Below are 24,559 nucleotides of genomic sequence, written 5' to 3'. Positions count from 1 at the left end.
ATAGTATATATTGTAGAATATATAAAACAATTTTAAAATTTTATTAGAAATATAATTACAAATATCCTAACTAAAAGTTTATCTCGCTTGTTTTTCTTCATATAATTCTGATTCCATCTCATACTCAATTTCGACTCTTGGACGAGTTTTCTTTTGGGACTTCTGTTTCTTGCCGACAGACTTTTTCGCATTTTTCTTTGCTGCAGGTACTAAATCCTACAATAATACAATAATTTCAAATACAATCGTATTATAAAGAAAAACAAACGTAAATAGCTATAACATTAATTACTTCAATATCGCTAGTGTCAGATACAAAGCCATCAGATAATTCGATTTCTTCTTTTTTCCCTGAATCACTATCCTCGTCCTATTGAAATAGATTAATTAATATTAAATATAAATTGTACAATTATATTTAAACGAAAGATATACATTACCATAGATATTTCTTGGACATCAAAATCATCATCCTCATCTTCTTCGTCAGTTTCTGCTTCTACAAAATGAGGTGTATTTGTTTCTCTTTCATCTGCTTCTAATTCCAACTCCACTTCTTTTTCAATTTCTAGTTCTTTTTCTTCTTCCTCACTTTCAGCTTCACTTTCACCTTCAACTTCCACAGCTTCTACAGCTTTATCAAATACTTTTTGTGGAAAGTTGTAAATATCTTTGTACTGAAAAAAAGGTTGGTAAAGAAAAAAAATATGGTAGAGATGGTAAAACGATGGGAAAGAGAAAAATACATACCATGCCCTGTTTTAATCTTTCCATAAGTTGCTTCTCTATCGCAGTATCTAATCTTGCAGCAATAAGAGCCTTTTCTTCCCTGCGTCTTTCTCTTCTTTCAATCTTTCTCTGAATTGGCACAATCTGCTTTTGCCTTCTTAACCTTATTTTCCTCATACGTATCAGATATTGCGTAATTTTTATAAATCTTTGCTTGCATTTTGCTTTTATAAAACCAGGCCAATACAGCAAATTTTCATTGATTTGCTGCATCGCTTTTTCAAAATTCCTAGAAAGTTTTACCTTTTCCCATGCATTTTTTGGAAAATGTATTCTGCAGAGTATAATATGCATACAATCATAGAATATACAATTTCACATTGCATTGTAAAGAACATGAAGTTTTTACCTTTCTGCTGTTCTCATATATAAATAAATAATACCATTTTCTTCTCTAATCGTGGCATACTGACTATTTGCAAGAGGACAAGACGCTCTACTACATAGACCCGTGAGGTTATATTCATTGCGACAGAACCTCTGTGATTTGGTGCTAGAGAAATAAAAAAATAAATTAAAATCATATTAAACAGTGTTGTTATTAAACTGTACTTACTTTACTTTAAAAGAACAGAATGATTTATTGATGACACTCCACACGACCTGAAACAGTTTCAAATTATATAAAATATAAAGAATATAAATATAAAGATATAAATAATCCTTGATACACTTACATCGTCGTGCTGCATTTTGATACTTAAATATTACACTATATTTCACAAAGAGATATTGTACTAATCATTTAAACATTTATAAATTCTATTTTATAAAATACACACGTGTTCAAATTCTTGAACGCTATTATAGGTTATATTCTCACAAGTCGCAAATGATGGCGCTGAATCCTACAGCGCCTGTATTTGAATTTGAGTTAGAAACCGTGAGAAACATTAAATATAATGTTTAGAAATATTATAGAAATAAAATAACAGCTTAAATTACAACATTGACTCCAATAGTCAATGTAATTTGCGAGAAAATGAATACATTGAATATAAATTTGAAATAGGCTCTTAATCTACTGCAAAAAATTTGAAAATTTTTATTAATACACATTGAAATGTAAATGGCACGTAAAACGAAAGCTACGGGTCTAAAACAGACGACAAAATTATAAAAGTTAACAAATTATTCTTTTTGATAAGTTTTTTCTCATAATAAATGCAAACTGACATTTTGGACAATGTGGCGCGACTATTGGTAACTCAGTGGTAATAATTAACTTTAATAATCATTATTGGTGCATTTTCGGACGCACAAGTGGCATAAAAAGAGAGCTGAGACTCTAATTAAGAAGTTAAAATTGCAAAAGTTCATAATTTACTTTCCCAAATTAGCTTTTTTTGCAAATGAAAGTTACCTTAATTCATGGACACAAAAACACTAGCGCCGCGTTGTGGCAGAAAGGTGCAACTAAAACTTATTACTGTCCTTGTCACACACCGTTACTTTCCTTGCCTATCGCGTGTATATGTCTGTCTTTGTCGCACGCTCCCCATGTCATATAGTGACCTCTTTGTCTAATAACGCCAGACAAGGAAAGCAACAGTGTGCGACAAGGACATCCTTCGATCTATTGAAAAAAAAATTCAACTTTTTACACACACGCTTTCTTAGGACAAAACGCACACGGAAAGAAAGCGGGGAGCCTAATTTTAAGGAGGCAATTAAAAAAAGTTCGCAAATTTTTCCCCTAAATTAGGTTTTTTTCGTAATTAGTGCGAACTGTCACAAAATGGACATGGTGGCGCCATCTAGCGGTAGCTCGGTGGTACTAATTATTTCTAAAAATACTTATTTCTGCATTTTACGGGTCAAATGGGGTATGAAAAGAAAGCTAAGAGTCTAATTAGGGTAATACAATCACGAAAGTTCACAATTCATTTCGCTAAATTAGTTTTTTTCGCTTATGAAAATTTCTCTGTTTTACGGGGTAAGAAACACTAGCGCCGCGTTGTGGCAGTAAGAAGGAACTAAGACCTGTTGTTGTCCTTGTCGCACGCTGTTGCTCTCCTTGTCTACCAAGCATATATGTCTATCCTTGTCAAGCGCTATTGTTCTCCTTGTCTACCGCGCATAAATGTCTGTCCTTGTCTAACACTAGTGCGCTCCTTGTCTAATGACGACAGACAAGGAAAGCAACAGTGTGCGACAAGGACATCATTCGATCTATTCAAAAAAAAATTCAACTTTTTACACACACGTTTTTCAAGGACAAAATACACATAGAAAGAAAGGGGGAAGCCTAATTTCGAGGCGGCATATAAAAAAGTACGCAAACTATTCCTCTGAATTAGGTTTTTTTCGTAATTAGTGCGAACTGTCACAAAATGGACATGGTGGCGCCATCTAGCGGTAGCTCAGTGGTACTAATTATTTCTAAAAATACTTATTTCTGCATTTTACGGGTCAAATGGGGTATGAAAAGAAAGCTAAGGGTCTAATCAGGATAATACAATCACCAAAGTTCACAATTCAATTCGCAAAATTAGGTTTTTTCGCTTATAAAAATTTCTCTGTTTTACGGGGTAAGAAACACTAGCGCCGCGTTGTGGCAGACCGGTGGAACTAAACGCTCTATAACCACACAAAGAAAATAATTATTTTTTATTTTTCACGCCACAAATTCGCACTCCACGAGCATGTATTTCAAAGATAATACTATCAACTACGTTCGCAAATAAATCTGAATCTAATATTCGCTATAGTTTGCGAGAAATTATGCACTCATTACTGGCACCACCACTAACGTAAACGAAACTGAAACATCCTTTATATACGGAAACTATACTTAAAAAAAACATAGAACGCAAGCTGAAAGTCTCTAAAATTGAAGACGCAACCATAACAGTACACAAATGATTTCTCTCAATTAATTTCTTTTCGTAATTTGTGGAAAACTGTCACCTGTCAATGTTTAGATGCAACGTTGGCGCCATCTGTTGAGAACTCGGTACTACTAAAAACAGAATTTTCTACTTTTAGTACCAACGAGTCGCCAACAGATGGCGCCAACGTTGCATCTAAACATTGACAGGTGACAGTTTTCCACAAATTACGAAAAGAAATTAATTGAGAGAAATCATTTGTGTACTGTTATGGTTGCGTCTTCAATTTTAGAGACTTTCAGCTTGCGTTCTATGTTTTTTTTAAGTATAGTTTCCGTATATAAAGGATGTTTCAGTTTCGTTTACGTTAGTGGTGGTGCCAGTAATGAGTGCATATTTTCTCGCAAACTATAGTGAATATTAGATTCAGATTTATTTGCGAACGTAGTTGATAGTATTATCTTTGAAATACGTGCTCGTGGAGTGCGAATTTGTGGCGTGAAAAATTAAAAATAATTATTTTCTTTGTGTGGTTATAGAGCGTTTAGTTCCACCGGTCTGCCACAACGCGGCGCTAGTGTTTCTTACCCCGTAAAACAGAGAAATTTTTATAAGCGAAAAAACCTAATTTAGCAAATTGAAGTGTGATCTTTGGTGATTGTATTATGCTAATTAGACCTTTAGCTTTCTTTTCATATGCCATTTGACCCGTAAAATGCAGAAATAAGTATTTTTAGAAATAATTACTACCACTGAGCTACCGCTAGATGGCGCCACCGTGTCCATTTTGTGACAGTTCGCACTAATTACGAAAAAAACCTAATTTAGAGGAATAGTTTGCGTACTTTTTTATATGCCGCCTCGAAATTAGGCTTCCCCCTTTCTTTCTATGTGTATTTTGTCCTAGAAAAACGTGTGTGTAAAAAGTTGAATTTTTTTTCAATAGATCGAAACATGTCCTTGTTGCACACTGTTGCTTTCCTTGTCTAGTGTCATTAGACAAGGAGCAGACTAATGTACGACAAGGACAGACATATATGCGCCATAGATAAGGAGCGCAATTGATTGCAACAAGGACAGCAATATACATTAGTTTCATCGTTTTGCTAGTACGCGCTGCTAGCATTTGTGTACGTAAACGAGCTATTTTTTTCAGTTACCAAAAATACCTAATTTGGAAGCTCAATTATGAAATGTTTGGAATTGTTTTGTCGTTTTTAAGCCTCTAGTTTTCTTCCTGTATTTTATTTAACTTGCAAAATTTATTTATAAGGATATTTCAATTTTGCTCCATGGATCGAAGCATCAATCGGAGGAGAAAATTTCGAGTCTATGTTTTGTGTTATTAATGATATTGTTACTGACTTGCATATGTAACCGTGGAGTTGATTTTTTAATGAATTTGTGAAACTAATGTATATTGTGTTGTAAATTCACATTGCGTGATTTGGTTTTCTTGAAGACTTATGCATAAGACATATAATCAAGTAACAATGGTTAGAAATAATATACATTTGTGTTATACTTTGAAAATAGTTTCTTATAACATTTTAGATACATTTTTTTTACAATGGAACAATTACTTGTAACGCTTCGGTGACTAAAGCATAAAAATACAAAAAAGAATACAAATTTTCACTAATATATTTCAGAGTTTCAGTTTGCCACCACTTGTTCCAAAACCTACTGTCAACGAGTAGTTCAATATACATGATAACAATTATGGTATACCGAATCCATTGGTTTTAGGGTACGAATGATTATCGTCATTACAATTTTATTAGTAATTAAACTCACATCTAATATCAAATGTATTACTGTTTGATTTGTTTCGTTGGTGGATTAGCAGCAACCAGGCAACAGGTTATGCACCTCTATTGGAAGCATCAGAAAAAAATGTAAGAAAATAATTTTATTTGTTGAGATATAACAATAGGTGTACGAAAGTTTATAATATGTATTACATATGGATATTTTTTATATATTATATATGTGTATTTTTTAGTATGAGAAAAACTGTACTTGCCTGAACATGTGCTGTTAAGAAATACGCAAGGATTACATGCTCCAATACGTCTGGCAATGGAATTAAAGGCTGCTGAAAAGATTGGAAGACTTCCATTTCTTCCATCGTCGCATATGATGAAAGATGTACTTGGAAAGGATGAAGAAATAGGGTAAATTAATTAAAGTACTTCCTTCGTCTGAATCAAATAATCCAAGGGAGAGAAAGATTAGTTAGATGCTTTTATTGCTTATCAATTGTATATTTATTTTAATTTTAAATATTCGTTAGGGTTTATTATTAATGTTGGTTCATAATTTCTAAGGCATTGATTAGTAAATGTTAAAATTCTAACAATTTTTTTACACATTTATGTTTGAAGATATATTAAATATACCTAAATTTAAGGAACAAATAGGCCAACCGCACGCTATTGAGAAAAGTCTTGGGATTTTATAATCTTCTGTTAATAGTAAATCATTTACTTTATATTATCAAACATCCTAAGTAACAATAAATGATTAATAAGTGTCTAATTTAAAAGGTACTTTATTACAAATAGCACTGAATTTACTTAAGTGAATTTACAAATAGCATTGAATTTACTTAAAGATAAATTTCGTTATACATCCGGCCATACAAGCGAATCTATTCTTTTACTACATATTTTGCAAATTTCTTCCATTGTAACATTTAATTCGTGAGCTGTTGCGTGTGTCAAACGTTCTTCCATTGCTGCAAGAATTGTTTCCACCTTATTTCCTCGTTGTAAATGTATTACAAAAGGTATAGCAAATTTTAGCTTGTATCTGAAGTAACACATATAAACGTAAGTTTTATAATCCTTTATTTGCAGTGAAATTATTAATTCTTTTTAATTTGCTCACAAGTCATTGTATTCCTCCATTATTTCTCTCTGCCGTCTCGTTATAAATTGGTATTCAGGATCTTGTGTAGTATTTGTTGCAGTATTAGAAAATTCTTGTAAGTATACCAAGTTTTCTAGGAAATCTGGATATCTGAGCACTACACTTATTTTTTCTAAAAATGAATAACACAATTAACATGAAGTCTACGTCGTAATATATAAAAATTCTGATATAAACATTATATAACAGTTATTATTATTATGTGTTGTTTTTACCAATACTATTCATCTCAAATAAATAATCATAAAAACAATCTTTGAGATCTTGAACTGTTCTAAATGGTCTTCTCTGTGCTACATATTCTGCAATCGCTTGATTCTTTTCAATAACATTGCCAAAAAGCCATTCAAATTCTTCGTCAGGGAGAGCATTTATGTCTAATAAACTAAAATTTCCACCTGTTTGATATGTCTTGTACATATCTAATACAAAAATAAGTAATTTAAAAGTTTATATGTTTATATTCGAAGTTAACTGTAAAGTTTCATCATTCGTAGATTATTATATCTTTTAGTGAAAATTGTATAGTTCAAATTATGTATGTATAATAAACTAATTTAAAAAAAATACAAGTCTTATAAAATACTTACCACTTACTTACCACAGACTACTACCCTGCTTTTTTCTTTCTTTGCACTTCTTGGAGAAAAAGTATAAGGACAGTTCACAAGATAATCGGTAACTAATATCACGCGTTTGAAATGTACTCCTTTTTAAATGAAGTAACCTTATATATATGTATATAAACATAAACATTTTAAATTTTAAAACGACAAATATAAACTGTTTCTTGCTAAGAATGTATCGTATAAAGTGTTTTTCGATATGTTTATCGAACTATTAGCGGTCAACTATGTTCTATTACTGGTAACCGAAATTCAAGGTCAAAAATAAAGATTTATTTATTAAATAAAATAAAAATATTCAATTACTATTAAGTAATATCAATTATTCTATTGCACGCTGTACAATATTAATGCAATAATAGTTTAAAGAAGTGAATAATAATTTTGAAAATCTTTAATTATACTTAAACGAATGTTATATTTTAAAAACTTAGTAGCATTTGAAGTATATCAAAATCTAGATAAATACAAATAAAAGTATTTAAAATAACACGTATTTTGTTTACGATGTGCTTAAATATTTAAATTTAAAGCAAAGCTCAAATTATTTGAACTTTTTTGCCTCATGATGTTAATAATTCTAAACTCATTTAGAATTCAAAATTTGTAAGAAATCATGTATCGATCATTTAATGCGCGTTACAAACTGTATACATGTGTTGTATGTGTATATTTATCTTATACGCCAGTACGTATTTATTTATGTACGTATGTACAATAGTTAGAAACAATTTCTTTAGAATATTATCTAGTAATTTCATTTACTCATGGTTTTTCTTTTAATAATCTAGTGAAACTGCATTAAAAAAAAAAAATTAACATTTAATACCATTCATTGCAAGGATAGAAGATTATCGCGATTAATTTCCGAATAGTTGATAAGAAATACAGAATTGTGAAGTAGCTAGTTTTGAACAGTTCTTGTATAAATTCTTGTATTGTGAGACACTTTTACCGTACTAAATATTGTTGCATTTTATTATCAAGTTCATTATTACAAATTTAGTAGGAAATTGGGATAGTCTTTGTGTCACAACACAAAAGAAAGATGGATATTAAGATTTTAGATGGTGGATTTGGTTCGCAATTATCCACTCATGTTGATGCAAAGATTGATGGTGATCCTTAATGGACAGCAAGATTTTTAGCAACAAACCCTAATGCAGTTTATGACACGCATTTAGATTCCCTGCAAGCAGGTGTAGATATTATTGAAACAAGTACGTATCAAGTTCCAGTAGCTATAAAGCTGTTACACAAGGCTGTACATCTTGCTAGAGCTGCAGTGAATGATTATAACAAGGAAATTAAGGACAGTGACAATGTAGAAAACAGACATCCTATGATTGCTGGCTCCTGTGGACCATACGGATGGTTCAGAATATAATGGTGCTTATGGCCAAACATCCCGCAGTATCATCATTGAATGGCATAAATCACGTATAAATGCTCTCATTGATACTGGTATAAATTTATTAGCGTTAGAAATTATACTCTGTTATCAAGAAGCAGCAGCATTAATAGAATTTTTAAAAGAATATCCAAACGTTAAGACGTGGCTTTCTTATTCGTGTGAAAAAGGCACTCAAAATATAGTGGACAGAAGCAATTTCCAAGAAGTTGTTTTAGACTGCTATAGAAAGGCATTGCCGGGGCAAATAATTGCCGTTGGTATGAATTGTATTGCTCTAAAAGACGTAACACCTTTATTAAGAAATATCAATATGGGATCAGCAAATGAATTTATACCATTAATCGCATATTTTCCAGCGGTGAAATCTATTCGCCAACGAAAGGTTGGATAAAAAATGAAAGTTATGCTCCATTCGAAAGTTTTATTCCCAAATAGTTAGGGCTTGGAATACGATACGACAGAGAGTAACTGCGTGTGACAAGGACAGCAACAGGTTTTAGTTCCACCTTTTTGCCACAACGCAGTGCTAGTGTTTCTGTGTCCATAAATCGATGAAACTTTCATTTGCAAAAACACCTAATTTAGGAAAATAAATTATGAACTTTTGCAATTTTAACTTCTTAATTAGATTCTCAGCTTTCTTTTTATACCACTTGTGCGTCCTAAAATGGACGAATTGTTATTATTAAAATTAATTATTACCACTGAATTACCAATAGATGGCGCCACCATGTCCAAAATGTCACAGTTTGCATTAATTATGAGAAAAAACTTTTCACGTGAAAAGAATAATTTGTTAACTTTTATAATAATAATGAAAAAGAATAATTTGTTAACTTTTATATTTTCGTCTATTTTAGACCCCTAGCCTTCGTTTTACGTGCCATTTACGTTTCAATGTGTATTAATAATCATTTTCAAATTTTGTTCAGCCAATGAACAGCCTCTTTCAAATATGTTTCGAATGTGTTTCAATTTACCGCAAATTACATTGAATATCGGAATTAAATTTATTTGTGAGATGTACGTTTATAGAATATGAATTATTGGCGTGAAAATTTAAAATTATATTCAAAATTAGTTAGTACACTGCATTACTGACAGAGAGCGCTACCAAGTTCAAAATTATACACTGCACACGTTTAGAAGGAAAAGTTTGTCAAGAAGAATAATTTGTGAATTTTTTAAATCGAATACGAGGAATAGAGACTAAACTATACTTGGAGCTATCCTGAATTCACGAGAGAATACTTTTTTGTCACAAGAAAAACATTAGCAGCCTGTATTGTACGAAATAAATTTCATTCAAGGACGCAACATCACAGCGAGAAGGGTCGTCAGCACACACTTTAACACAGAATGCAATCAAAAAGTAAAACAAATACTATAATAATACGACTGTAGCAAGAACAACACTAACCAGTTTATGATACAAACAGTACCAACAATAGAATAAAGCGAACGTTAAAAACGACTAACAACCTAGACTCTAGACGTTGTAAAACGTAAGAAAAAGTTCCAATTACATATATGTGCATAAGAGAAATGACCTAGTATAAAAGATTGTTTTTTAACCTACTTGTACTCTCCTGCTCCTGTTCTCTTTTTTTTCTTTTCTTTCCTTTGTCACATCTTTGCTTTCTTTTTTTCTCTTTCTCTTTCCTTCTTTATTTAATGTCCATAACTTGATAATACAGAAATATTTATGTAAATATATTGCTAGTACCATATTTGTGAAATGAACTCATAAAAGGTTCCAAGCGTGTTCTCTTTAATAAAAAAAGAAAAAGAAACAAAAAATAAGGGCCACAAAAGTTTGCGACGACAAACATGTGTGTGATAGACAAAGAGAGTAACAGTATGTGAAAAGACATTCTTCAATATCTATTGAATAAAAATTTCAAATTTTAGATTTGTACAAAATGGAAAGTACATGTAGGAAAAAAGCTAAATATCTTATTTTTAAAGACGCATTTGGAAAAGTTTACAAATTAATCTTCTTAATAAAGCTTTTTAACGAATGAAAGTATTCTTTATTGGCATTAGCACTGCATATCAGTGAAGTGATGAAACTAATTACTACGTCTGCTCTTGTCACTTATTATTATTAATATTAATGTTAATATTATTGCTGTGTTTGTATATTGATGGTTCTGCCATCTGAATCACTCTAATTTTCGAATGGAATTAAAACTAACAAATTGAATAGATGGCAGCACATGCACTGGTCAAAGTTTGTAATATATTACTATATCTATATTACTAGGAATCTATCTAAAAAGCGAGTGTTCGCAGTGCAAGGATTATTGTGCTCCTCGTATGTGTTATCCAACATTATCCTTTTTTACAGTTGAGTTGAATATAATTTTTGTATAAATTGTATTTAATCATAAATATACGTTTATTTAAATGTTTTTCTCTTTTTTTATGCGTAGATTGCGAGTTAATTGCGAGAGAAATTTTGAAATATCAGAGGATAAATCTTTTCGTGGCGAAATGGTAATAATCGTTTTTTTAAATCTATTTCTATGTTTGTTTTGTTATTTCATTGAATAACTGGCATTATTTTGTTGATTTAACATTCAATTCATACATATATTCTTAACAAAGTTAGAATTGAACGGTTAGTTTTGAACGTGTTCTGCGCATCCCGTCATTTGAGTACTGCGCAGACAATAAAAGCGCGCTATATTTGATTTGTTCGGAGTATATTTAAATTTCTAATATGATGAATATCCACAGTATAATTTTTGTAATTCGATTATATTATGTAATATTCATATATATCTGATAATATTGGGAAACATTTTATAGTATATAATAATATTTTAGTGATATTTGATAATAATAATTTAGTATTTCGAATTTTTAATGTGATACTTTTTATTAATTTCGTAATAAATGAGTAATAATTAGTTTATAATTTTGGAAAAGCATTATTTTTCTAAGCGAACACTTTACATCTATATATTTCTTTTTTCAGTATTCGTTTTTGAGTCGCATGTCTCGCAAAAGGATGAAGTGTTTCCTGGAGCTAGAGAATGTAAGTACCTTTGTTTGTTATATTTCAATTTATTTTATCTTTTGCATATTCTGTAAGTTATGAAACGTCACACATTTTATTGCAGACTTTGTACAATTTCCATTTTTCCCTGTTTTCTGGGAAAAATATAGTGGTGTTTCAAAAGTCAAGAATGTAAGTAACTTTATATTTTATATTTAAACTAATGTTTCACATTTTACGTAAATTATCAATTAAAAGTGAAAATTTTAAATTTTTTGAACTGTACATTATCAATAAAATTTTATACTTAATAAGAATTTGTCTTTCGTTATTTTAAATTTTATAAATAATTAACACTGTTTTTATAATATTCTATATAATATTTTATGTTTTGTTACAGATTTCTTCTGGTCTTCATTTTTTCTTCTCCTATACCAACACAACATCGATGACAATGTTCTCCGCATCTAATGGTGAGTCTCATGTTTTTTGTTTCTAAAATCACTCAGTTATGCCGTAATGTAAAAGAACTGAATCAACACGGTTGTCTTGTCGTATTACATGGAACTTTTAACAAGTCTAGCGATCGAGGGTATTTATTACAATCACGTATAATGACGTTTTCTTATTTGCGTTTTATTTAGGTTAATTTAGGATAGGTTTTCTTGCACATCGGTATTTTTGAATTTCACGTTTCAATATTTTATAATGGAGAAGTATTCTCCAGCTACATTTCCATGGCCAACCATGAGTGTGGTTTGAATAATATAGATGCTAGAATTATAAATAATATTTAATTCTGTTCCGTGTTATTATTCGATTCAAGTATTCTACAGAATTTTACACACTTGTTACCAATTTTTTTAATCCATCTAAGATTGTATCAGATTTCACAAGAGTGTAAAAAGACATTTCGCGACAGGCAGATTTTTTAGAATCAAAGAAATAATTTTAAAGTTCTTTTTGCTCTTTCTTTTTTTTTTAACGATCAATGGATTAAACTTTACAGACAATACGAATTTATTGGAAGTTTCAACACATTTTTGAAAGAATAAATATGTAAGTAATCGAATAACTGTAGTTACAAGAATTTACAGAATTAGGAAAATTAATGATTATAAAATAATCATCATAAAATAAAATAATCGTTATCATTATAATAATCATTATAAAATAATCGTTTTTCAAATCAGTGGATAAGTACATTAATCGATTGAATATCTACGCATAAACCCAGAATATTGGAATAATCAAATGATTTTTGTGTGTAGCAATGTAAATTATATTTCAAAGGGGTTGCTTGCTCGTAGGAGCAACCCTCGGCAAACTAATCACTGGATAATGGACAAATTTATATTCGTGCGCCTACCCATCGACCCTTGACGTTGGTAAAATGTCATCTCGCGTACAATTATATACTTCTATCCATTCATCCATAATTCCATTTACCGTCAAGTCAAGTTTCTTAATTAGAGAATCTTCCTTTAACGCTGGAACTACCATCCCTAAATATCCCTTCGTTGATGATTTTAATTAAAACGATATCAGAGATATTTGAATAAAAATCGGTGGTAATATTCTCGAACATACATATCTGCTTTTTTTAGAAATTACGAAATCTCGGCTTGATAATTTTATTGCTAAGTTTCTTCGTCAAATTTACGAATTTAATAAATTTCGTTGTGGGATTATTCTTTGAATTTTCTATAAATTTTTGTTACGTACAAAGATTGGGAGATAGAGAATAGGGAACCAAATGTTTAGATTTCTATAGGATATAGAGTTTACTTTTGCAGATCGTGAAATTTATAGTTTTATAATTACTATTAACACATATACACACATTGGACTGGAATAAATTTTCTTTAGACTAGAATATTCGTTGTATTACTAGTATTAGAATATCATGGAGTTTCTTTTATTTCGAGCTCGATAAGGGGAAAAAGTAGACAAAAAGCCTCATAATGTAGATTGTTGAGCTCGCGTTAGAAAGAGCAAAGACTATGTAGATAGAAGATCGAAGCCCAGAGGCGTTTTGTACGCTTCTGGTTCCATGTCCGAGAGAGCATACTTCCGCCTGATCGCCCACATACATTTTCGTTAAAACGCGTGTTCCGTTCGTTTCATTAATTTTAATGCCCGCCGAGCATTCTGTTCATTTCTGCGCAACATATGAATATGGGATTCGCCTATATCCTTCTCTCTTTCTCTCTATCGACGAATAGCGCGTAAAATATACACACGAAATTCTCCAGCGTGCACGAGGACACCTGCAGGTTGTTTCAAAATTATAGATCGGCCAAACAGCGAATGGTGGCGAGAATATCAGAAATATCGAGACCACGATTCGTGTCTCGGATCTGTTTCCTTTAATTCGTTATTGACGTCTGATCAATTTTTCCAGATTAATTAGCTGATGATTGCTTCTGCAAATTTCTTGAAATTGCTCCGCAGTATTTTGGTCTTGCAGAAAACATATCTCTCTTTTTCTATATTTGCGATAAACGAACGCTGCGAGTACTTTTGTCTTAGCGAGTATCGTTTTTGGTTTTCGTTTTCTTTCATTTGTACTCTGTGCTCGATCGACCCGTGATTCTGAAACAGCCTGTGCACACACGAGGCCACACGAGCGTACACACGTACGGACACGGGCCACACACACACACACGCGCGCGCGCGCGCGCCCGCGCGCGTGCACAGTCGCAAACACCGGAGTGCTTCGGTTTTCCACGCCGGTGTCGGCTACGTATGAGAGAGCAGTGAGCTCGCTCATGCGAACACGGCCCCGGGTTGGTTGATATTAATTAATAATCAGAAACAGATGCGGCCTCAGCCCGCTCCCGGTTCCATGCGAGGCGGCTTCGAAACGATAATTATTTAAGTCTCTCTCCTCGCCTCCATCGGCCCACTACCACTACCAACCAACCAACCCTTCGTTCCTCTCTTCCTCTTGCAATTGCTCGTGCATACTCGTGCACAGCCAGCCCATCAGGCTCGTCTTCTTCCTCTTGCGTTCCTCATCCTCCGGTGGAAGTTGCGAGGAGGAGCGCCGCGCGGCTTCTCCAACGAGCGCAACGCCGCGTGCTAATTAAAGAGCATTCGCCTACGAATTTTACGCGGCTCTCGCTTCGTTATGCACGGCCCGTTTGCCCCGGCACCCTTTTCCACAGCCGCTGGTAACCCCGGCAATACCCCGGAGACCTTGTGCCACATTTTATTTTCCGTTCGCTTCCGTTCGCTTCCGTTCGCGACCGATCGCCGTGCTCCTCCCGCCGCGGATTCGCGGAATCGAATCGAGATGATTCGCGGTGGTGCTACCGAAAGAGACGAGAAATCCAAGGGGTTAGAGAGTGGAAAAAATGAGAGGAACATATGAAATAAGGAACGCATTATCCATATTGGAACACTTGGAACAAGTAAGATTGACTTTAAAAATGATTGGAACACTGGATTTTTTGCTTCTCGTCGAAGCTAAAGATAAAAACACGGTATTTTCTGATTCTTTAATTCCTGTGTCTAGACCGATCGATTCGACGGACTTGATTATTTTGCGCAAAGCCTCGACTAACCGTAGTAACTTTTGCCTCATTATTTTTAACTCGTAAAACTTTCTTCAAAATGAAAATTCAAGGTAGAATACCCCTGTGCTGAGATAGAAAAGATAGAAAAACAAAGAAAAGAGAGAAAGAAAGAACGATTCGCAGTGCGTGGAATCGAGGGAGGGGCGGAGGGGGTGGGGGTGGAGGGCGACGGGGAGAAAAATGGAAGCCTGATGAACAACGAACCGCGTCTCATCTCGTGAGATCTCGCTGGTTACGAATTACGAGGATTTGGAGCAGAACGACACCCGTTAAAACACGTCGAACTGGATTGGCAAGGATGTGTAGGAATTGTTAGGCCCGGACTGATCGAACTTTCTTTCTGTCGGGTTCATTTTTTCTTTCTAGGGGTGATGGAGGGTTCTAGGGATTTTAAGTATTATTAAGGCGATGTAGCTAGTAGGTATAAAGTCGATCAGGATTTTTGAGTCGGTATTTGAGTGCCTTTAAGCAGAAAAGTATTGTGCCTTTTGAATGACGGATTTCATTGGGGAAAATGAATCTTTGGAAATAAATTTGAATTTCCATTATTAAGTCAATATTTAAAGTACGTTTCTTCTTTAAAGTAGGTGTGTTAGGTATTTTAAATATGCATCGTATACACGTAAAATGTTGGAATACTTTTCGCGAGCCGAATTTATTAACAACTAACGATATTATACATCCATCACGCAAGAATGCCCTGATGGAAACCGACAGTTCACCTCTAGTAAGTTATCGGAAAAAAAATGTCGGAAAAAACAAAAGGAAAAAGAAAAATCGCCCGGTATGAGAAAAGAAAAGTGACAGAAAAGAAGCTCGAACGAAGATTGAGAGAGAGAAAGAGAAAGAGAAAGAGATGAGAGCGGCGAAATCGTTTCATCGCAGGGCAGAGTTGGGCATTATTCGAATAAATTATTCGATATTTACGAATAACGATTCGAACAAAGTTTATTCACACAGTTGAGTATTATTGCGTATTAAAAGAATGCATATTATCAAAAATGGAAACCGAGGTACCTAGTACCAATTAAATACCTTTTAAGTACTAAATTCTAATTTATAAGACTGTGACATATAACACTAATTTATGTAGAAAATAATTATATTACAGTCAGAAATTAAGTTGGTCGTTTCTTAAGAATAATTATGCAAGTAAGAAAGCGTTCACGTTTAATTCAATAAATAATTTTCGGTGAAGATGTAATAACATTGGCAACTTTACATATTATTAGTAACGTCGTGGTGCAAAACTTGCCTAAATCGACATGATAGAATGTAACACGGAAATGTTAATCAGGTGAACTCCAAAGCAAAGGACACGATAAAGCATTGGATATCGGATCTATCCTAGTTAGTCAATGCTCGTATTGCTTATACGTATTCTCAGTATGTTAACTTCTCGGCGAGGTCAGAACGAAAGTCGCGGGAAAAATAAGAAAATTAACCCAACACCAAAGAAACCAAACCATGTAACTTACCAATCGTAGAAGTCGTAGAATTGTAGACTGAGGCTTGGTTGCAGACATATTATTTAAAATTTTTCTGCTAAATTTTGGTCGATGTGGACATTAGAAATATTAAATAATATTTAAACAATTAGAATATTCAGAAATATTATTTAAAACTCACTCATAAATTTTGGACGATGTGCACACGACGGAAGTTTAATTGGTAATGACTTTCCGTACCGCTTAAGGTTAATGTATGTATATTTGGTCGATTTGTATACTACGGAAGTTTAATTGGTAATGATTCTCCGTACCGCTTAAGGTTAATGTATGTTTCGATCGTCAGTGATCCAGAACGGTTGATAATTTTTTTCAAACTTCTAAATTTGGTCGAGGTGCCCACGACAAAAATTGAATTCGTAATGAGCTCTTGTCTCCGTATCGATTAGTATAAAAAAAATTTCTTAGAAATGTATTAGTGACTCGATTACTACAAATAATTAATTAAAAATTTTAAATATAACTTAGAAATGTTATAGAAGAGAATTTATTGTTTAATTGTTGCAAATAAGTTATATTAGAAATATTGGATAATATTTAAACAATTAGAATATTCAGAAATATTATTTATAACTCACTCATAAATTTTGGACGATGTGCACACGACGGAAGTTTAATTGGTAATGACTCTCCGTACCGCTTAAGGTTAATGTATGTATATTTCGGTCGTCAATGATACAGAACAGCTGATAATTTTTTTTCTAAATTTCTAAAATTTTGTCGATGTGTATATTACGGAAGTTTAATTGGTAATGATTCTCCATACCACTCAAGGTTAATATATGTTTCGATCGTTAGTGATACAGAATGGTTGATAATTTTTTTCAAACTTCTAAATTTGGTCGATGTGCCCACGACAAAAATTGAATTCGTAATGAGCTCTTGTCTCCGTATCGATTAGTATAAAAAAAAATTTCTTAGAAATGTATTATTGACTCGATTACTACATATGATTAATTAAAAATTTTAAATATAACTTAGAAATGTCATAGGAGAGAATTTATTGTTTAATTGTTGCAAATAAGTTATATTAGAAATATTGGATAATATTTAAACAATTAGAATATTCAGAAATATTATTTATAACTCACTCATAAATTTTGGACGATGTGCACACGACGGAAGTTTAATTGGTAATGACTCTCCGTACCGCTTAAGGTTAATGTATGTATATTTCGGTCGTGAATGATACAGAATAGCTGATATGAATTTTTTTCAAATTTCTAAAATTTGGTCAATGTGTATACTACGGAAGTGTAATTGGTAATGATTCTCTGTACTGCTCAAGGTTAATTTAATATTCCGATCATCAGTGACTCGGAACTGTTAATAATTTTTTTTAGTATGTCGAAAAACAATTTTTCTATTATACTAATCAATACTTTAGTAGGTTTTACATTTCTATCGCAAAGTTACAGTTTCCTGAGTATGTTAAATGTAATAATTTATTAATTTTTTATCGGCTAAAACTAAATTTATATTTTCATGATATTAATTTTTAAGTTATAACTGCATTGATGTATATTAAATAGAAATTTATGTAGAAAAAAGTTATAAAGTCAAAAATCGAGTTAATCAGTGATCGTCGTTACAGAATAATCGCGCAACAACATATAAAAATTTTCACTCGTTTATTGTTTCAAATTGCATAGAACATATGTATTGTATAACTCTCTTTTCCGTTATTGTAAATAATATAATTTAATTATTATAAACGAATTGTTCAAACTATGAAATAATGCGTGGAAATTCAATCACTAATTGAATTGCTATAAATAAATAGTTAAATTTGTTAAATAATATACTAAAATATCATCGAAATTATTTTACAATTTGAATAATTCATTGGAAACAAATAATTTTTAANTAATTAAATTATTTTATTTCTACAATATTTCTAGACACTATTTTATAATTTTCACAATTTTTATATTACGATTAAACAATTGAATTAACTATTTCATTTCATTCAATAAGTCAATGTCATTCAAGATTCTCATAAATTATTAATTAAATATTTTAAATAACACTTAGAAATATTACAGAAGAGAATTTATTGTTTAATTGTTGCAAATAAATTATTGGAAATATTAGATAATATTTAAACAGTTGGAATATTCAGAAATATTGTTTAGAAGTTCACTTCGAATGTTTAATTGATGTACACACGATGAAGGTTCAACCAGAGTTATAATAAAATTTTATTCGAAATCGTTATTCGTAAAATTTTTCCTCGAATAAAATCGTTATTCGTTAGTTACGAATAAATTTGACAGTATTTTATTCGTTATTCGTTATTCGTTCGAATAAAATATGCCCAACTCTGGCGCAGGGTAAATAAAGTTTTAAATTTCCGCAGTTCCTTTCGCGCTTCTCCCCCGCTTGGCGCCTCCACTATCTGCATAATATATCTCTAATGTGACGGAGGGAAAAGAGGGTGGCAAAAGTTGCCTCTGCCCGGTATAATGTAAGGAGAAAGGAGAACGTAGTGGGTGGGAGACGATGACGACGACGACGACGACGAGGGCGGATGCTGGTCGAAGATAGAGAGAAAAAGAGAGAGAGAGAGAGAGAGACCGGCCCTCACAGGAGGCACGGTGCTTAAATAACGCGAGTTTGGATTTATAGTAATACTTTTATGAAATAATGTTAGTGGCGGATATTAAGGCAGACACTGGGAGCGTCGCTGGCTGAACGCCATCCCTTCCCCGCTTCTCGTTCTCCTTCTTCTCCGGATTCTTTCCTTATTTTCCTTCTGGCGACTCGTGAAAAACTTCCGGCGATTTTTCTGCTCCTGTCGATAAGTTTTCGTATGAATTCGTTGGTTACAACTGCGTTGTAGGAAACACGCACCGCGTGCAGCACAAGAACAGCGCATTCCTCGTGATACATTTGATCAGAATGCAGAGATTGATTATGAATTCAATTAGCAGGCGTCCGTGACTTTTTGGTGATAGAAAAAGAAAAACATTGTAGAGAAAAATATCAGAGAGACAATTTAATTAGCGAAATTTATTATACACATATTCGAACGCGTTTCACGCGTCACTGGTAAGAATAGCGGCGGCCTATCGATAACATAATCAAGAATGTTAAGAGAGAATTTGCCAGGAATTGGAGGGAACCATTTCCGGTTCCGGTTGTTTGAACGTATTCGACGAGGAGGATCGGTACTTACACCCTCGAACGAAGGCGACACTTGGTCGTGATTGCGAGCGTGACAGAGGGTGAAAAAACTCCGGCCATCCCCTTTTTTTTACACTTTTCGCCACTCTTGTAGGCAACGCGACGCGCCTAAGCGAAAGAAGACGCGCGCGAGAGAAAGTGAGAGTGCCTAAACGAGGCGCAAACCTAGACGGTCTGCTGATTAGTCGCGAGATTTCATCCGTCCTTCCCTTTTCTTTTCTTCCTCTTTCTTTTCTTGTCTTTCCGTTTTCTTTTTCTCGTTCTTGACGAACATTCTTGTTTCGCGCGACGACGAAAGAAATTCCTCTAGGAAGAACCAATCGAGACAGAATAAAAATTTAGCTCTCTTAGATTGCCTACCTTTCACTCCCTAGCGAGCAAACGAAGGATTCTCTCGGATTCGATTTGACTTGATTTTATTCTCCCGTGAAATCGTTCCTTTTCGTTTTTGTAGACTAGAACCGTAAAACGCTATTTTTGATGTCGAGTGAGTCGACTGAGTCGTGAGTCGTTTCTATTCTTACAAATATATCAAGTACCTACGTAAATACGAATGTTCCATAATTTAACATAATGCCGTAAAGTTGCAAGTAATTTGCAGTCTAGCGAATCGGCCAACTCATAGTAATTGAACGGATGGCAGGACGAGATCGCGCGTAAAAGTCAATTCGGCCCTGAATATCGGCCCACTTTGCGAGAGAGCACGTTCGGTGTGCTAAGCTTTAGCGAGCGGGTATTTTCACAAGGCGCGTTCTCAGAGGCTTTCTCTGTCGGCGGGTACTCGCTCATTAATTTTTCACGCTCGTCCCATAGTCTCATCCCGGAGAGAGCCGGAGAACTGCCTCCGCGCCGCGCCGCGCCGCGCCGCGCCGGGGCTCTCGCGAGCGCACGCGTTAGGACTTGTTCGGACCTTGAGCGCCCAACGAGGCGAACTCGCGCGAACGGGAATCGCTCGCTCGCACGAGCAACCCCATAAATATTGTAGCGACGCGAGCCGCGGGAGGGTTTTCTGACTCGTTGGCGCTAATACGAGCACCACTCTCTTTCTCTCTCTTCCTCCCGCTTCTGAAGCTCCGAGGGCTTTTTTCGCGTCTGAAAAATACGCGGCATAGGTACCCGGCACAGGGCCCCGGAGGCTGTGTGCGCCGTAAAACGAATTAAACGAAACCTTTGTGCTGCCCCGCTACTTTGACACCTTCTTTCCAGGGTCCGGGCTTTTCCAGCCCGCGCCTTACGTCCGCGTCGTTTAACTCGCTTGCTAATTCGCTCGCGTACATTAACGCGCTGTCCGTGGGCCGCGGCCCTTTATCCGCTTTTGTTCTTCTTCCAAGGCACGCGGACAGGAAAGGCAGAGTTTCACTTTTTCCCAGGGAGGGAATACTTGCGCGTTCAGCGTCTCGTGAAACTAACAGAGGAACTCACTTTGCGCGAACGTATTAAATATTTTGAGATTTCACTGGCGAGAGACATTTAGCGAGACACTTTCAAAATGGTTTCACCGATATTTAAATTAAAAAACACACACACATGTGTACATCGCTTCTACAGATCTTTTTCCTTTCCATTGTGCACGCTACAGCTAGACTAAGGGAAAAGGAAAACGAAACGTTCGGAAAAGCCGAAAGCACTTGGCTTGACATTAAAATTCACGCTGGTTCGATCTAGGACAGTCGATTCTTTCGAAGATATTTCACGTTGGAAAATTTCTGGTGTTCCTTCTGTTACATATGCACCTCTCCTCCTACGTGTTTGCTTCCCTGACCGTCCAGGAATTTCGAATTCACTGAACTCTTCTTTCCAACTCTGTTCTCGTTAAATACCATTTTCGTTGTGCGATTTGTTTCGCAAATTCAAAAATTATGGAAGCAACATTTTTGGAAGTAACCGATGCGATGAAACGGTTATCACCGAAACGAAACGAAACGAAACGAAACGGTGGTGTGCTTGTTTCAACTGTCCGGCGTGAAAGGATCGGAGAATTACCGGAGGCAGATTCGTTTCCGGAAGAAAGATCGATAGAATGCCCTCGAACGAGAATTGTGCAGGAAAATGCGACGTAGTTGCAAGAGGTTTAACCGTTTCTTCGTTGGTCTCTTCGTGTGCAATCGATTCTTCCGCTATATCGGCACAGACCACTTCAAGGGACAAGAAGGTACGCGTGAACGCTGCGACCGGTTGGAAAAAGAAAGAACAGAAAGAGAAAGGGAGAGAGAGAGAAAGATGGACGAGTAAACCACCCCCAAACAAACGTTCGTTTCGCTCTGGCCACCCGTGGCTACACCGGTACAATATTTACGGGCTCGCAAACCGCCCAGTGATTTTCACTTAAGCGAATTCGCTTCGTTGACGATTCAAGATATACTATATCCGTTCGAGCACGTTGTTTCAGGCTCGAAAGCGAACACGCGCCGATCCAACGCGTAAGAACTTGTGACACGTACAGATGTTTTTGCGTCACTCTAGAGGCACTCTAGAAGGTGCTTGATCCTTCTTAGTTTGGTAAGATCGTGGTAGGATAGATCAGAATCCTCTGACACGTGTAGTAATTTATTAGTTGTAACGTTGGTGGATTGAGACGATGGAAAGTGGCAAGTTCCATTCGTTATATTTCTTGCATTAAAAGAAAAATTGTTCCCCGATTAGGAGGGGGGGGGGGGATTTGTTCATCGTACGGTCCTCTCTCTCCAGAGAAGAATCAAGTCGCCGCTTTCGTGCGATTTTTTCGTGCAATCGGCAAGAAAGTAGGTAGGCCATTATGTCGGATTAGTATTGTGATTGTGTAACCGACGTGATGTGACTCCATTATAAAGTGTGCTCGCGCGTGTCGCATTATGTCAACGAAATACCATTCAATATGATCGCGGGCTCCCTTTCCCTGTCTCGTTCATTGCCAGCGTGCCCCGACATTTGGCGCTCATTGACATTGAATTCGCGTGCTACGCATCGACTGTCAAAAAGAAAAGAAACAACGTTGGAAAAGTTGAACACGTACACTACGAACCTGCCTTTTCATTTTCTTTTTTCTTCTTTTAACTCGATATTCATCGACAAGTTATTGTAATATATTTGAGGAACGAAGACAGGAAAGTCTGCGATACACGAGAGTGTAAAAATACACAGACGAAACGATTAAATTTTGGAGGGAAACTCTCAACGTAATTTTCAAGGAGTGACTCGAACCCTCCGCGGGAGCCACAATTTCCTTCCATCTGCCACAGATCGTAGATTCTTGGTAAAATAGTTTGGACAAAGATCGAGGCATCGAAGGCCTTGGAAGAAAGAAAGCGAAAGAGTGCTGTTGGAAGCAGAAACGGGGCGCGGTACCAGAGCGATATTCGGCTCGCTTAGGATCCAGCCGACGCGACGCTCGCCGTCATACAATTTATTGGTAAACTTTGCTAGCTTGTTAGAGGGTTACGTGCGCTGGGATAAGAAATATCTAGAGTGGTATCCAGAGCCTAGCATCGTCGGGGCGACTTCCTCTCTTGCTCCACCTCTTCTTCTCTATCCGCCGCCATTCGTGTTACCAACATTCTTTGTCGCTGTGTGCAAGCAGCACCGCAGACAGTATACCTGGAGCAGCTAGCAGCAGCGGCAGCAGCAGCACCAGCACCACCAGCAGTAGCAGCAGCAGCATCAGCAGCACCGGCGGCAGCCCCCTTGGCTGGCTGTAGGGTTAGAATACCAGAGTTGCCTCCATCGGGCCACTGGTCTGCACCACTGGCTTCGACGCTCTGCCAACCACCGGCACAACCTCCGCCGTCCTCTTGCCCCCTTGCCCCTCGCTGTCTCTTTCTCTTTCTCGTTCTCTTCGCACAGGCGAAGTTCTCTTCTGCTCTTGGCGGACTCGTTGCCAAGAATATGAATATCAACACCCGTTAGCCTGCGGATACGCGCCCGATTTCTACCCGGCTTGCCTTCGCGCCTTTTATTAAAGGTGATCCAGATGGGGGTGAAGAGAGCAAGAGAGACAGAGAGAGAGAGGTAGTGGAGCTCGAGTTTGTTTATTGGTAGATTGGATTAACTCTCTGGTGAAAATCTTCTATTTTTGGATTTCGCTGAATATCGAAGTTTCGTGTTTTTATGCTGCCAAGTTGCTGGGTTAATTTCGACGTGATTTAGTTTTAAAAAAGGAGGATAATTTAGACTCCCTTTCAAGTAAATTATAAATAGATCACCGATTTCATTGTCTTCTGTATAGTCTACGTAAGAATCGATCGTGACAATATCTTCCGATGGAAAATTATAGAAATTACGAGAAGATTATGAAAAGATTCTACTTTCGTGATTGTGAAAAGACGAAAAGTTATATTGCAAATATGAAATGAAACAGCTTCTAGAAAACTAGAAAGTATCAACGCAAAAGCACAGATAGTTTGTTACTAGGGCAGTTGGATTAAGAGGATTTGATAGGTTTAAGGGAATGAAGAGGTTTTGAACTGAGATGATTGGGCTGAGATGATTGAAGTTTCGAACTGCAAGTGGAGTTTTGAGTTTAGGTGATGGATGGTCTTCTTGAAAGGTGTATTTAGATGTAGGTATATTTTGTTCTGCAAAAAAATTTTCGATGTGGATAATCGAGCTAAATTAAATTCTGTCTATAGCGGATGATATAAATGTAAAAAGTACCTATTTTATACGGTTTCATTTCATTTTCTTTCGAACTACTGATAATCTAGAAAATAA

At 35.2% G+C, this 24,559-nt stretch overlaps 3 protein-coding genes, 1 long non-coding RNA gene and 1 pseudogene across 4 annotated transcripts; 3 read left to right on the top strand and 2 right to left on the bottom strand.

The window, feature by feature from the left end:
• Window positions 1–23: 23 nt before the first annotated feature.
• LOC122535353 (protein MAK16 homolog) lies at window positions 24–1,629 on the bottom strand. The gene is made up of 7 exons (XM_043666823.1): window positions 1,467–1,629; window positions 1,346–1,392; window positions 1,139–1,282; window positions 751–1,063; window positions 441–677; window positions 293–370; window positions 24–216 (listed from the first exon to the last, which is right to left on the bottom strand). The coding sequence occupies exons 1-7, from the start codon at window positions 1,479–1,481 to the stop codon at window positions 79–81; spliced, it is 972 nt and encodes a 323-aa protein (XP_043522758.1). The 5' UTR covers window positions 1,482–1,629; the 3' UTR covers window positions 24–78.
• A 3,100-nt stretch (window positions 1,630–4,729) lies between these two features.
• LOC122535365 lies at window positions 4,730–5,524 on the top strand. The gene is made up of 3 exons (XR_006308155.1): window positions 4,730–5,116; window positions 5,273–5,370; window positions 5,467–5,524. It is a non-coding gene; the product is annotated as an uncharacterized LOC122535365 (long non-coding RNA).
• A 106-nt stretch (window positions 5,525–5,630) lies between these two features.
• LOC122535363 (proteasome maturation protein-like) lies at window positions 5,631–6,161 on the top strand (the record flags this gene model as incomplete). Its single annotated transcript, XM_043666834.1, has 2 exons — window positions 5,631–5,797; window positions 6,008–6,161. Coding segments are annotated over 2 exons (186 nt in total), but the record flags the coding sequence as incomplete, so codon positions are not given.
• A 42-nt stretch (window positions 6,162–6,203) lies between these two features.
• Window positions 6,204–7,493, bottom strand: LOC122535366 (2-oxo-4-hydroxy-4-carboxy-5-ureidoimidazoline decarboxylase-like). Its single transcript, XM_043666837.1, has 3 exons — window positions 6,755–7,493; window positions 6,620–6,697; window positions 6,204–6,495 (listed from the first exon to the last, which is right to left on the bottom strand). Exons 1-3 carry the CDS (start codon window positions 6,972–6,974, stop codon window positions 6,248–6,250), a joined length of 546 nt encoding a protein of 181 aa, XP_043522772.1. The 5' UTR covers window positions 6,975–7,493; the 3' UTR covers window positions 6,204–6,247.
• Window positions 7,494–8,033: 540 nt separating this feature from the next.
• LOC122535358 lies at window positions 8,034–9,044 on the top strand (annotated as a pseudogene).
• Window positions 9,045–24,559: the final 15,515 nt, after the last annotated feature.

This window comes from Frieseomelitta varia, unplaced genomic scaffold (assembly GCF_011392965.1).
Source record: "Frieseomelitta varia isolate USP_RPSP 00005682 unplaced genomic scaffold, Fvar_1.2 scaffold_707, whole genome shotgun sequence".
Lineage (NCBI taxonomy): Eukaryota > Metazoa > Arthropoda > Insecta > Hymenoptera > Apidae > Frieseomelitta > Frieseomelitta varia.
Note: the sequence above shows the minus strand (reverse complement) of the source record. Positions and strands in the feature narration are given on the sequence as shown.

What these genes read in the sequence shown, in the direction of transcription:
- LOC122535353 (XM_043666823.1), bottom strand. An exon ending in AAAGATTAAAACAGGGCATG is followed by an intron (nt 678 to 750) that starts GTATGTATTTTT and finishes CCTTTTTTTCAG; the next exon opens with TACAAAGATATTTACAACTT. An exon ending in ATGTCCAAGAAATATCTATG is followed by an intron (nt 371 to 440) that starts GTAATGTATATC and finishes CTATTTCAATAG; the next exon opens with GACGAGGATAGTGATTCAGG.
- LOC122535366 (XM_043666837.1), bottom strand. Translation starts at nt 6,974, where the DNA reads ATGTACAAGACATATCAAACAGGTGGAAATTTTAGTTTATTAGACATA. An exon ending in TATTGGTAAAAACAACACAT is followed by an intron (nt 6,698 to 6,754) that starts AATAATAATAAC and finishes ATTACGACGTAG; the next exon opens with ACTTCATGTTAATTGTGTTA. An exon ending in CAGATTTCCTAGAAAACTTG is followed by an intron (nt 6,496 to 6,619) that starts GTATACTTACAA and finishes CAAATTAAAAAG; the next exon opens with AATTAATAATTTCACTGCAA.